The 12,457-nt window shown below is 36.8% G+C and overlaps 1 protein-coding gene across 2 annotated transcripts in view; it reads left to right on the plus strand.

The window, feature by feature from the left end:
• The window catches only part of LOC141901587 (protein polybromo-1-like), a 54,374-nt gene that overhangs the window by 34,430 nt on the left and 7,487 nt on the right, over positions 1 to 12,457 (plus strand). For both annotated transcript variants that reach the window (XM_074788917.1, XM_074788918.1), the window contains 11 exons: positions 46 to 564; positions 3,327 to 3,503; positions 3,881 to 4,048; positions 4,859 to 5,004; positions 6,206 to 6,378; positions 6,687 to 6,784; positions 6,867 to 6,938; positions 7,906 to 8,106; positions 9,418 to 9,561; positions 10,406 to 10,616; positions 10,928 to 11,122. In XM_074788917.1, the coding sequence (XP_074645018.1) occupies positions 46 to 564; positions 3,327 to 3,503; positions 3,881 to 4,048; positions 4,859 to 5,004; positions 6,206 to 6,378; positions 6,687 to 6,784; positions 6,867 to 6,938; positions 7,906 to 8,106; positions 9,418 to 9,561; positions 10,406 to 10,616; positions 10,928 to 11,122 (2,104 nt within the window). The remainder of the gene's footprint in view (positions 1 to 45; positions 565 to 3,326; positions 3,504 to 3,880; positions 4,049 to 4,858; positions 5,005 to 6,205; positions 6,379 to 6,686; positions 6,785 to 6,866; positions 6,939 to 7,905; positions 8,107 to 9,417; positions 9,562 to 10,405; positions 10,617 to 10,927; positions 11,123 to 12,457) is intronic.

The following is a 12,457-nucleotide window of genomic DNA, read 5'->3' on the forward strand; positions in this document are numbered from 1 at the left end:
CATGTCACTAAGCTAGACTATACGTATTTATTATTACCTATTCAGGGACGTTATCGAAGACTGGATCGATTCCAGGAAGATATGTTTGAGGTGTTCGAACATGCTCGAAATGTTAGTCGAACCGATTCCCAACTGTACGAGGATGTTATCGAATTACAAATGCATTTCATTAAAAAAAGAGATGAACTTTGTAAAAACGGCGAAGTGCTATCAACTCCTGGATTACGATTCACTGAGAAGCATTTAAACAATGACCTGGAAGCGGAAAAGTTTGAAAAGTTGCCACGAGAACAGAAAGAGGATGAAGAGAAGGAAGGGAATGATGATAGAGAGAAGGCTGAATTACATGGAGAAGGGGAGTCGAGTGTCAGTTTTAAAGAGATGACGTATTCTGTTGGAGATTTCGTTTACCTTGAACCAAGGGATAATAGTTTAGAACCACACATAATGCATATAGAGAAACTATTGAAGGATCCAAACACTGATGAGTTGATCGTTTATGGTTGTTGGTTTTATCGTCCAAAAGAAACTTACCATGCTGCAACTCGTAAATTCCTTAAAAAGGTATGAAATAATACCTACATATTCACCACCCATCATCCTTCCCCCTGGCACTTCTGTTTCTTCTTCTTTTTAAAACTCTCCTTCCTTTATTATACCTCTCTTTTTTATACTACAACTTTCATGCTTTCTCTTGTTTTTAGCCCACTTGGGACTTTAGTCCCAGCGGGCTATTGCGTTCACTTTTCGTCCGTCCGTCCGTCCGTCCGTAGACGGAATCCAGTTATTTTGGGAAGTTTTGAAGACGCTTCAAGGTAACGTCTTGATATTTGGGTTACACATGTATCTACCCTAGACACATCTTCAGCCCAAAAACTGGCCCTGTCAGAATCAAGATGGCCGACTGGCAGCCATTGTTGTTCGCCAAAATCAGCACTTTTTACATATTTTTGAACTTTTTGAGGGAAATTTTGAAGACGCTTTGATCAATTACCTTGATCTTTCGGATATATGTGAATCCCCCCAGGGCCCATCAACATAACAAAAATTGGGTCGGTCGGACTCAAGATGGCCGTCCTATGACCTTTTTAGTGCCCAAAAATGTTAATTTTGGCCCGAATTCTGAGTCCTGTAGCTTCCTACTGGTTTGCCATTTCTCATTACAATTTGTGATGGGTGTTCTTTGGAAAGGGATGTTTTATACCTGAGACAGGTATTTTTCATCAGCCAATTATGACGCAATTGGCGGCCATCTTGGTGTAACCAGTACTCATTCGTAAGTGGGAAAAAGTTTTTCCACATTATATTGATACCTAAGCGTATTTTGCTACCACAATCAATTAGAAAGTTGTAGCTCATAACGTTTTCTATGATTGTGGTGAGTTTCAAGGTAATTGGATTTCGTATATGGCCACCAGGGGGCGTTGAATAATACAATATCTTAGCATTTCTTTATTATATTCGTACCTATGAATATTTTGTAACCACAATCAATTGGAAAGTTGTAGCTCATGACATCATCTATGATTGTTGCGAGTTTTAAGGACATAAGTTTTTTTATATGGTCACCAGGGGGCGTTGAATAGTAGAATAACTTAGTATTTCCTTATTATATTGGTACCTAGGCATATTTTGTTACCATGATCAATTGCAAAGTTGTAGTTCATGACATGTTCTATGATTGTGGTGAGTCTCAAGGTCATTGGGTTTTGAATATGGTCACCAGGGGGCGTTGAATAGTAGAATGACTTAGTATTTCCTTATTATATTGGTACCTAGGCATATTTTGTTACCATGATCAATTGCAAAGTTGTAGTTCATGACATGTTCTATGATTGTGGTGAGTTTCGAGGTCATTGGGTTTTGAATATGGTCACCAGGGGGCGTTGAATAGTAGAATGACTTAGTATTTCCTATTAAATTGGTAACGAGGCATATTTTGTTATATCAATCAATTACAAAATCGTAGCTGCTGACATCTTCTATGATTGTGGTGAGTTTTAAGGTCATTGGTTTTTGTAAATGGTCACCAGGGGACGTTGAATATTGAAATTGTTAGATTGTTGAGCATTTGAAACCACTTCCCAAGTGGGCATGGTGTCCCTGGACCCCTAGTTTTCTGTCACCCATGGCTTTTTCATTTACCTCGTATTCCAAATTATGATTTACATTAGTAAATTGAATTGTATACATGTGGTTTAGTACCACATAATGGTGTGAGAAATATGTGACAAAATACAGTCAACACGCGTTATAATGCCAGCCACGGGACCGTCAAATTTTGGCGGTATAACAAAAGTGGCAGTATAACAAAATGATGATCCCGAGAGTTGCTTGAGTATAAACTACATGATTGTTGGACATAACATCAATGACACACGTTTTCTTACAGATGCTTACCATATGTAGATTAAGATCAAATGAATATTCTCCTTGATTTTGTAAAAGTATTCAATAATTCATTTTCTTAAAAAGAACAGAGGTTTGTTATATTGTGTAGGATGTGCATATAGTTTCATAGCACTAGCTCTACCGTGATTGACTTTTTGGAAAGGGCACAGCTTACTGGGGGAAGGTTTTTGTTCCCCACAACATGTTTATCTTTACCGCTCAACAACATCAAGTAACAAGCAATTTGAAAAATGTACCTTGCCGTAGATTCTTCAAGAATCAGGACTCCTAATCTCTAGCAAAATTAGAATCCAGAATTAGACATCAGTTATGGAAGGGAAAAGCTCTTCACGTTTTTCATTTTGATAACAGAAAAAAGATTATACAGTAGATATGTGATACTGCTGAAAATAAATTGATTATTAACATAACAGACGGAAAAAATCATTGATGAAAGATCATTGGCAGTACAACAAATGTTTTTTCTTCAAGTTTGAATAGGACTGTTGTAGGATTTCGTTGGCGTTATGGCAGTGGGTGAAAGGTTGTATAATGAGAGCTATTTACATACATATAGATACCAAATGAACTGTGCACAAGGAAATTCTTGGCAAATTGGTGAATTTGGCGGTATTATGGATATAACGAGATTTGACTGTAATTGAGATTGACTGCATATATGAAATCATTGAATTATGTACATGTGGTCCATGCTTATAGAAAGCACAAAACACCTTGTTCAACTAATTAAGGATAGAATTACTGATTGATGACTGTGTATCATACTGAAGAATACCTATAAGTTTATGGCATAAGTAGTTTCAAATTCATACTAAATTAAGCACGATATTGAATGCTTTGCGAGCTTGATAGACCCGCTGTACAAAAAGCCCCACAGTCAATGTTTTCATATTCATTTGGTGTTCCTATTTCAGGAGGTATTTAAAGGAGATCTTTACGACAGTTCGCCAATTAGTAAAGTTTTGGGTAAATGTTACGTGATGTCAGTGAAGGATTATTTCAAGATGAAACCGGAGAATTTTAATGATGCAGATGTGTTTGTTTGTGAATCGAGATATTCGACAAAACTGAAATCATTCAAAAAGATCAAGGTATTTTCAATTCATATTAATAAATTTCACATTATAATGATCTCTTATCTAAGATGCTGTAGATTTCAATAAACTGAACTTCAGGGCCCAGTTCACAGATGAATGAGGGTCAATGTCAGTTGTTGCGAGGTTTTTACACTGCAGATCGGTACCTGCTTAGTATTGATGAAGTTGTGATCTTATGTCTAAACATTAACCTAAGATATCTTGAGATGAGTACCTAAGATAAGTCGCAAGTTCATTCAAAAAAACATCCCTGAAGAAGTTTTTGTGATGGCAGAATACAGTTATTAGTAATGTTGATTGAAACCTGTCATGGAAAGTACTTTCTGGTTGAAATTGTGATCCATGCTAATTTCTTTTAAATTCTTTTTTAGAATTGGTCGATAGCTAAGAATGAGAATATATCGTTATTACTACGTGATACACCATTACCAATAGTTCGTGTTGCCTCTGTATTTGCTGATAATAATAATGAACTCGCCAAGACAACTGTTGATAATAAAGAAACTGAAATACTTCAGATTATTGATAAGATTAGAGAGGTAGGTGACCTTATATTTACTGAAATGTTACCAGCAGGATTCAATGACTTTTGATATAGTTTTAGCAGAAGCTTCATTCTACAGGATATTTTCTTAGCTATTTCTTAACTGCCCATAATCATGCCTTAGACCTGCATTTCTTTTACTCTGGAATGAGGCTTAACCAAAGTTTGTTAATATAGCCAGTTTCATAATCAAGCTAAATCATGATAACATAATTGCTTATGGAAATCTACCAATTCTAGAATACTATTCAGGACCCAGCTCCATAGTTCTTTGTTTAGTTTGCAAATATGACGTTTGCATCTTTGCTTGTACATAAAAATTGAAATAACCAATAGTTCACCTTCAATATTTCAACTCTATAGAGTCTAATTTTTACCAAGAACCGGGTTTTTGAGATTAGGCTATACATAACTGATACAAGGCATTGTAGAGTATTTGCGATTGGGATTTCCACTGAATGTATTCTGGAATTGCTTTCCTAAACCAGAATATGTTCAATCAAAGTAATTTTGATTACTTTGTCGTATGGGACTCGGTTCAATAGTTGTTAATTAAGATTTGTCCCACGAGTTTAAAAATTTGAAATGAACTACCGGTAATTATAACTCTAGAGTCAAAGTTAACTGAGAACTGGAACTCAGTGTAAATATCCTCATTTTATCCAATAGCTTGTTGTATCCAGTATTATATTCATTTGACAAAATTCTAGGTTTATACGTGTGATAGGGATTGACCTTGTTATTTACTTAGGGGGTTCCACCATTAACAGAACTTGTCCTCAAAGAAGTTGTCATTTCATTGTAGAATGTACCACTGAGGAGTCAGAACGAGGATGGCATTATACCTTATGAACAATATGGAATATTTAAACTAGGAGATAGTGTTTACGTCAGATCATCTAACAACAGACCTTTTATAGCACGTATTGATAAACTTTGGACTGACAAAGGGTAAGTACCCTGTGTAGTCTTGTGCTATTTGATTTTCAAAGCAGAGCACACTAAAGTTACAAACAGCTGCTAAAAATTTTTCTTAAGCATTGAAAATAAGCTGCGTTCACACTAGGATTTCAGTATTCACACTAGGAAATCATTCAAGGCCTTTTCGTGGCTTATCAGTTCTGTACTGAAATGTGCGGCTTATTAACCTTTTAACTCGCAATCGGTTGCTAGTGACCGATTTGAATAGACCAGTTATAGTGAATAGAATAGTCAAGTATTGATTGCAGTGAAGCACTCTAACTCATTATCCTGTGAGTAGATGTTGACACCAGACTGTTGCCTACAGTGACTAACAAAGCAGGAAAGTGATATATCACACATTTGGCATGTAGTAGGGGGAATAGAAACCAAGTGTCAGTTAGTAGTAATGGCCAATGCACTAAAGACGTTCTCTAGTGAGTTTGGCTGACATTTTGGACAAAGTTATGAAAGATTCTGATGATAATTTGTATTGGGATGGATCTGATGACAGTGCTTGATCAAGGATGGCCCGATAATCTGGATGACCTTTGGGTCCTGACCTTGGGGTCAGACCCTGAAGGTAACCCCCAAAGTTCACAAACTTGGTGTCATTCAAAAGCTTGTGAAAAGAGCTTTCATAATATATGTACAATACGAGGTTATCCCTCATATCTACTGAGTTAGTAAGTTTTCCCCTTGCAAGGTCCAAATCAGTCATAGGCCGAAAAATACTTGCCGGTTAAAGGGTCAAGTGCGGAATGTGATTCTGCGCCGAAAACCCGATCTCAGTACGGCACTGAGCTGGCTGCATATGTTCTGTAGTTTGAACGCAGATTCCCCGCTTAGCTTGCTGCATATTTACATCCTCGTAGTACAAAACACTTAACACTAATAACACTCCCCTCTATTGGCACACTTGGTGACTACTATACTGGGCTTACTAAGTGCTGAGTTGCCTAGCGTGAATGTAACTGGATGTGTAAGCGCCGTATTTTGGTGAATTCGGCATCAGCGAAGTACGTACTTCGTAAGCGCCGAATCTAGTGTGAACGCGGCTATACTAAGTCTGCTAGACATGGTGTCATTATAGCCTCTTCACTCCTAACCCATTATGAAAGTAGGTACAGATTTTTAACCTTATGGAATATATATACATACTTATTAGACATATGAATTGTGTATATTTTAGGGATAATGCTTTCTTCAGTGGCCCATACTTTATATTCCCGAATGATGTGGACCATCCACCTACAAGATTGTTTTATAAGAAAGAAGTATTTCAGAGTTCATTAGAGACAACCACTCCGCTAATTGCAGTCATCTGTAAATGTTGCGTACTAGCTTATCGTGACTATGGAACCTGTGAGTATCAATGGAAGGGAATTGGATAGAAGGGAGTTAGAAAAAACGGCAAGATGAGGGAGGGAGTGACTAAATTTTTGTAGGTTTCAATTGGGTAGTCCTAAAAGAAGATGAGATTTTTCATCAAAACACTAGATAAAGCTGTAGAAATAGGAGTAAGAAAAAATGAGCTCTTGTTTTCCAAAAGCATCTTTACATTTAACTAATCATGACCTAATAGAAAATCAATGTCTGCACCATCCGACAATCAACCCACAACTGATGTTTCACTTTGCTGATTATATCAAACTGACTCCGGAATATTTAAGGTCGACCAACAGAATTTTTAGAACGTGATGTTTATGTTTGCGAATCGAAATATGTAGAAGCTGAAAAACTTACTCGGAAACTGAGTAAAGGATTGAAGGTATGTTTTACTCCCTATAGTCAGTAAATCGTATCTACATACAAGTTTCTTATCACAAGGCTTTATTCTGTTTATTTTCTAGGCTTATGAATTGTCAGTAAAATGTGTGGAGGATGAGATTTATTTCTTCAAGAAACCGATTACACCCAAAAAGGTTAGAAAATAATTCATTATTATTAGCCTGCTTAGAACTTTAGTCCAAGCACTCTATTGGGTTCACTGTTCATCGTTGTGCATTCATTCATCTGTCTGTTGACAAAATCGCTCAAGCGATTTTGGGAGTTTTGAAGATGCTTAGATAGATTGTCTTGATATATTTATAGATGTATCTACCCTAGGCACATCTGCCGCCAAAAAACTGGACCTTCATATTTGCTAAATGGCGGCCATTGTTGTTTGCCCAAAATCAGTACTTTTTTATGCATTATTTACCTAAATTTTGAAGATACTTCAATATCTGTTTTGATATTTCATATGTATGTTTATCCCCCTGGGGCCCATCATTGTAAAGAAAATTGGGTAATGGACGGAGATGCAGAGAGGCCAACTATCACAATTTTCCTGTGATGGTTGCAGGTATACAGTAAAATTCACATTCTCACAATGGGGCGTTTAAGAATACAATTTTAATTTCAAAAACACCATTCGTTGGGAATTGGTGGCTCATCATGACATATTCTATGATTGTAGTGAGTTTCAAGGTACGGTACAGCTTAGAATTAACTTAACGAAAATAGTGCATCGTTTTCCTGTTGGACGTGTAGTGTTTTTGTTTATCGTTCCAATTGAAACGCATTGTACGAGCGATTTTAAAACTGTTACAACGATGTACGGTACGCGTTAAATTTCTTTCCAAAACGCCAATCATTTTCCGTTGTCAACGAGACGTTAAAAAATGTGTGAAAATAAACGTTAACGATGTTAATTCAATTCTAAGCTGTACAGTAGTTGGTTTCTGTTCACTAGGGGGTTTTAATATTGAAATTTTCAGATTGTCAAGCATTTTATCCTAGTTGGCATGATGTCCCTGAACTCCTAGCTTTTTTGAAATCATTGAGAATGACAAGTTTGTTATTAGTCAATGGATTTGTAAGTCATATCGAATTATTTTATATCCCTAGGAACCAAGTCCGTTACTTATGAAAGCCTCTGAAGACAGTTATATTCAGGGTGACCTGATGGATTTTGATGGGGAGAATACAATGGACAGCGAAGGGCAATTTGGAGAATCATATCCACTCTACGCTATGTGTGAGCCTTACTCTACCCCAGAACCATCTTCTAAACCATCTACTGCCAAGAAAGGAGGGGTAAAGTCAAATGTAATTTATTAAATCCTTTAAATACTTGGCATGTTTGCAATACATGTTGTGTGTACTAAATGTTAGCTGCAGTGAGTATGGGTACTCTTGAAACTGAGTACGTACAGGCGAGGTTGTCTTTCCATTCAGGCAAATAGATTATGAACCATCTTTTCCGGCTAATAATTTTCTGGCCTCAGATTTGTATGAGCACGTTCAAAGACATCTTACACATAGTGCACAATTGTTTGACAGCATATCGTCAATTTAAACTCTAATCGAAAGTTCTGTTCATTCTGATGAAGAAGTGCCTTTGGGGAAACTTTATGAAATCCATGTTTCTTATGGATTGGTATCAACATTAACCCAGGGGTTTTAACTCAATGTGTTTTCAATTTATTTAGCCCGTGAGTAAAAGTTAATACCAGTTTATAAAACCGGGCTCTGGTTAATTTTGTTATTGTATGTACGTCTCCAGCACTAGTTGACAAACTAATTATAATCTCACTCACATGTAAGGCCTTTTTCACTTGGTCCATTGTCATTCCACGACTGTGGATCTGGATCTATTGATTTCTAATGTTAGCTTGACTCTAATAATTGGAGTTTTGTACGAGATCGCTCTCGTTTAAACCACCAATGTAAGCTAATGTAATTAACTCTTAAGCTGCTTATCAACAGTGCAGATGTAGGTGCAGGCAGGAAAAAATTATCCAATGTATTTAGCTGTTTTTACGGCACACACCTGCGGAGTAGGTACACAGGCATAGTTCATTTTTCCAATCAGTTGTTAAGCAATTTTTTCTGCATGCTGTATCGCGTCGTCATTTTATGGGAATTCCCCCGATAATAAAAAACTGTGTTCACTACATATTCAGTGGAGTACAGTTGTAGTTCACCATAAGCCCAAAACTCTCCGAAGAACAAACTGAATCGCTAGTTGCGCTTACTAAAGACAATAACAGGGCCTGCCTAGTTTGCCTTTTAAAGTAAATAGATCAGTGAAGCATGGAGAGAACAGACATTTCACCGTTGCGGCATGACAAGAATTGATGGAATTTGAAACCCATATGAAAATTAGGATGTCTGTGCCTGTTTCATTGCAATACAATTCCTGTGCCTGTGTCCACAGCAACCTCATGGTAAAGCAGCTTTAGAATTAGAATAAGCCTATGTATATAAGTGTTTGTGAATTGATCCCGTTAAAGAAAACATTTGATCATGTTGTATACCTCAATGTTGTTTTGAATATTTTGTCACTCGTGAACTGATATCACAGGATTTAATCTTTAATGTAGCTGTGATTTGATGTGTTAATTCTGTTTTTTATAGAAAGATAAAGGAGATAAAGAGAAAAAGAAGAAAATCCATGTCCCCAGTGGTTACATTGTGTTTGCTGGTGAAAGTCGAAAAACAATTCAAGATGAAAATCCAGACCTAAACTTCGGTGATATTAGTAAAATAGTTGGCACAAAGGTATTGCGTGTTCCCGTTAATCATCTAGAATCAGAGTGACGAAGAGACTAGCAAATATTGCCATGTTTACACTGTCACTGCCCCTTTATCTTGGCATGGAGCTTAAATCATGTATCAATATATCAGAATGCTATCAATCTAGACAAGTACAAAACAAGTAATCTGGTGAATGCAACAGTAGTTGCCCTTAAACGGATAACCATGGTGGTGTGGTTGGCCTCTGGAAGATGAGGAATAAAGGTTTACCATGATCATTTGATCCAGGGGAGAGGAAATTCTATTTAATGTTGGTTAGTTAAGAACTATACTTCAAGGTTGGCACTTCTGTTTTGTTTGGTCTGCGTGAATGTTTTCATCTTATCTCTATCTGAACTTGCCGCGGAAAAGAACATCGGGAATGGGAATGTGTAGTGGATACATTTGTATTATACCTTTTTGACGTTCAGTTTGATCCTGCTGCTGTTCTTACTGGATTTTATTGTATGAAAGTATACAGCGTGAACATGGCTTAAGTGTTTAGAGAACTGAATGAGAACCCTTCCAAAAAAGTCGATTCATTATGTCTGCATGTTGGTGGACTGGAAGATATCTTATTTTAGTCAGTGTGTGACAAACATGTCTCCTGTTAGGCTTTCTTTGTCGGATGATACAACCTACAAATTTAAAGGGATTTTCTTGAAACTTAGCTGGTGGCAGGTTAACCCCTCTTGAAAATGGTTATTCAAGAGTTTTTGAAAATAGGCCTATCTAAATCTCAATATAGCTTCATGTGACTAGTTTATTTAGTTGATATTCAAAACGATAAGAATTAACAACAAAATTAAGATTATGTTTTTTTTTTCAGTGGAGGAATCTTCCAAAACATGAAAAAGAAAGATTCGAGGAGAAAGCTAAGAAAATTGCTATTGAACAAAAGGAGAAACAGTTGGAAGCGGAACGAGCATTTGCTGAAGCTTTGGCAATGTATCCGGGACAGACGCCTGCATCGGATTATAATCATTGTCAGTCCCCGGGATCCTCTCAACAACCCAGTACTCCAAGCAGTCAATTTCAGGGTAAATATCTGTTGTCACTGTCTCCTAGCTACTGAATGTGCATGATCTCTTTTGAGAGGATATTATAGTATACTCGATTTTGTATTTGATTAATGTTGTTGTGATGTGTAAGTATTAGAATTATTCTCTCACTATTAGATTCGATAATTGTTCTTTTATTCAATGGCTTGCTGTTGTATTCATGTCTTTTTATTTGTACGATTACATTTCTTTTATGCATGCAGATTTTAAAGCTAAATGTCATAACAATTAGGGCAGCTAAACTGACTTGACTTGCGTAGTGAAGTGTGTTTCATAATGAATGTTTTCAGGTTATCCAATTAATACACAAGTTGGATATCCGCAAATACCGTATAGTATACCCCCTCCACCTCCGTATGGCCAGGTGGCACCACTAACCCATCAGAGTCCGTACCCGACTCAGTATCAGGCTCAGATGACTCCGCAACACCACGTTATAAAGGGTAATGCGCCGCCCATGTATCAACAATCACCACAGCACCAAGGTAAGTAGTGTATGGATTAGAACTGAGGGGTTAATTTGTGATTTTTCATACGATCAGGATAATTTGCTGTCTGATGTGTATGTGATTAAACTAAATGCAGTTGACTAAGCATGCATACTTACTGGGGAGGGGAAAGTATGCATGTTTACCAGCTTGCCTTCCAACTATATATACATACATAGATATACAGTGGAACCTCATTATAACAAATTCGGATGTAGCACCTAAAATTTTGTACCAAATAAAAGATTCAATCCATTTATATATGTGCAAAGCAGCGACAATGGGTTTTTTCGGCAGTCCCAAAGACCTTTATTTATCCTCTTTTACGGTCTTAAAGACTGTTTGTTCTGGCAAATAAGCCAATAATCTAGCCTCAGATTTTTACCAGAAAATATCATGGTCGACTTATTGAACGAGTATATTTCCGATCTAAAAAATCATATCCTCTCAAATTCTTCCAAAGATCGATGAAATGAAGAAGATTGCTCCATTTTGATTTGAGGTCGTTACTTACTACAAATAAATGAAACAAATGAACTATTTTGTTACTTTGCTTTATCACCGCCTTGCTGCAATGTAAAATATGTGTATACCTGCCTACGGTGATGTCATAATGCGGTGATGTCATAATGCGGCGTATATAGGCTATTACATAATATATGTTATTGTGTATGGTATAGTATTGTGAGTCTATTAATGGCATAGCCACACAACCACACAGGTAGTCATTGCATGCCCTTGTATGGCAGCACTCTCACACCTCAGGGTGTGGTGTGCTATTATTTGACGAGGCTCTTATATCAGTCAATTAAAACAAACTATCAGAAAAATTGGTTAATCAAACTTTGTGATGAATGGCTTCAGCTTATTGGGCGAGGCCTTATCAGTGCCTTGTATTTAAGGCTAAAAAACTGCACTTGGGCAGAAAATATCGTAGGATTTTCATCAAAATCTTTGACGTATCTTTGGTTTACTGTCCTGTCTAGTGTTTACTATACCACCTCTAGGTTGTTGTATGTTTCTCAAGCACGAAGTACCTATGTACCAGTATACGTAACTTGACAGGTCAAGATATAGGTGTCTTACTATCGAGCACCCTAGAAGCAATAGTGAAGTAACTCAGTAGAAAGTTTTGGACATCTGAAAAATGCATTGTGTATTTCGTAGAATTTGTGATAAAAATCCATTCATCAATATTTCTTGTGACCTGAAAATATGAAGTAGGAAACTATACTCTGCGTATAAGTCAAGGTCAATATTTTAGAGGTAAAATCAGAGGTTGAAAACTCTATTTATATGCTGGTTTTTACGGTGGAGTGGGAAGAAAAGGAA

Source organism: Tubulanus polymorphus, chromosome 3, assembly GCF_964204645.1.
Source record: "Tubulanus polymorphus chromosome 3, tnTubPoly1.2, whole genome shotgun sequence".
NCBI lineage: Eukaryota > Metazoa > Nemertea > Palaeonemertea > Tubulaniformes > Tubulanidae > Tubulanus > Tubulanus polymorphus.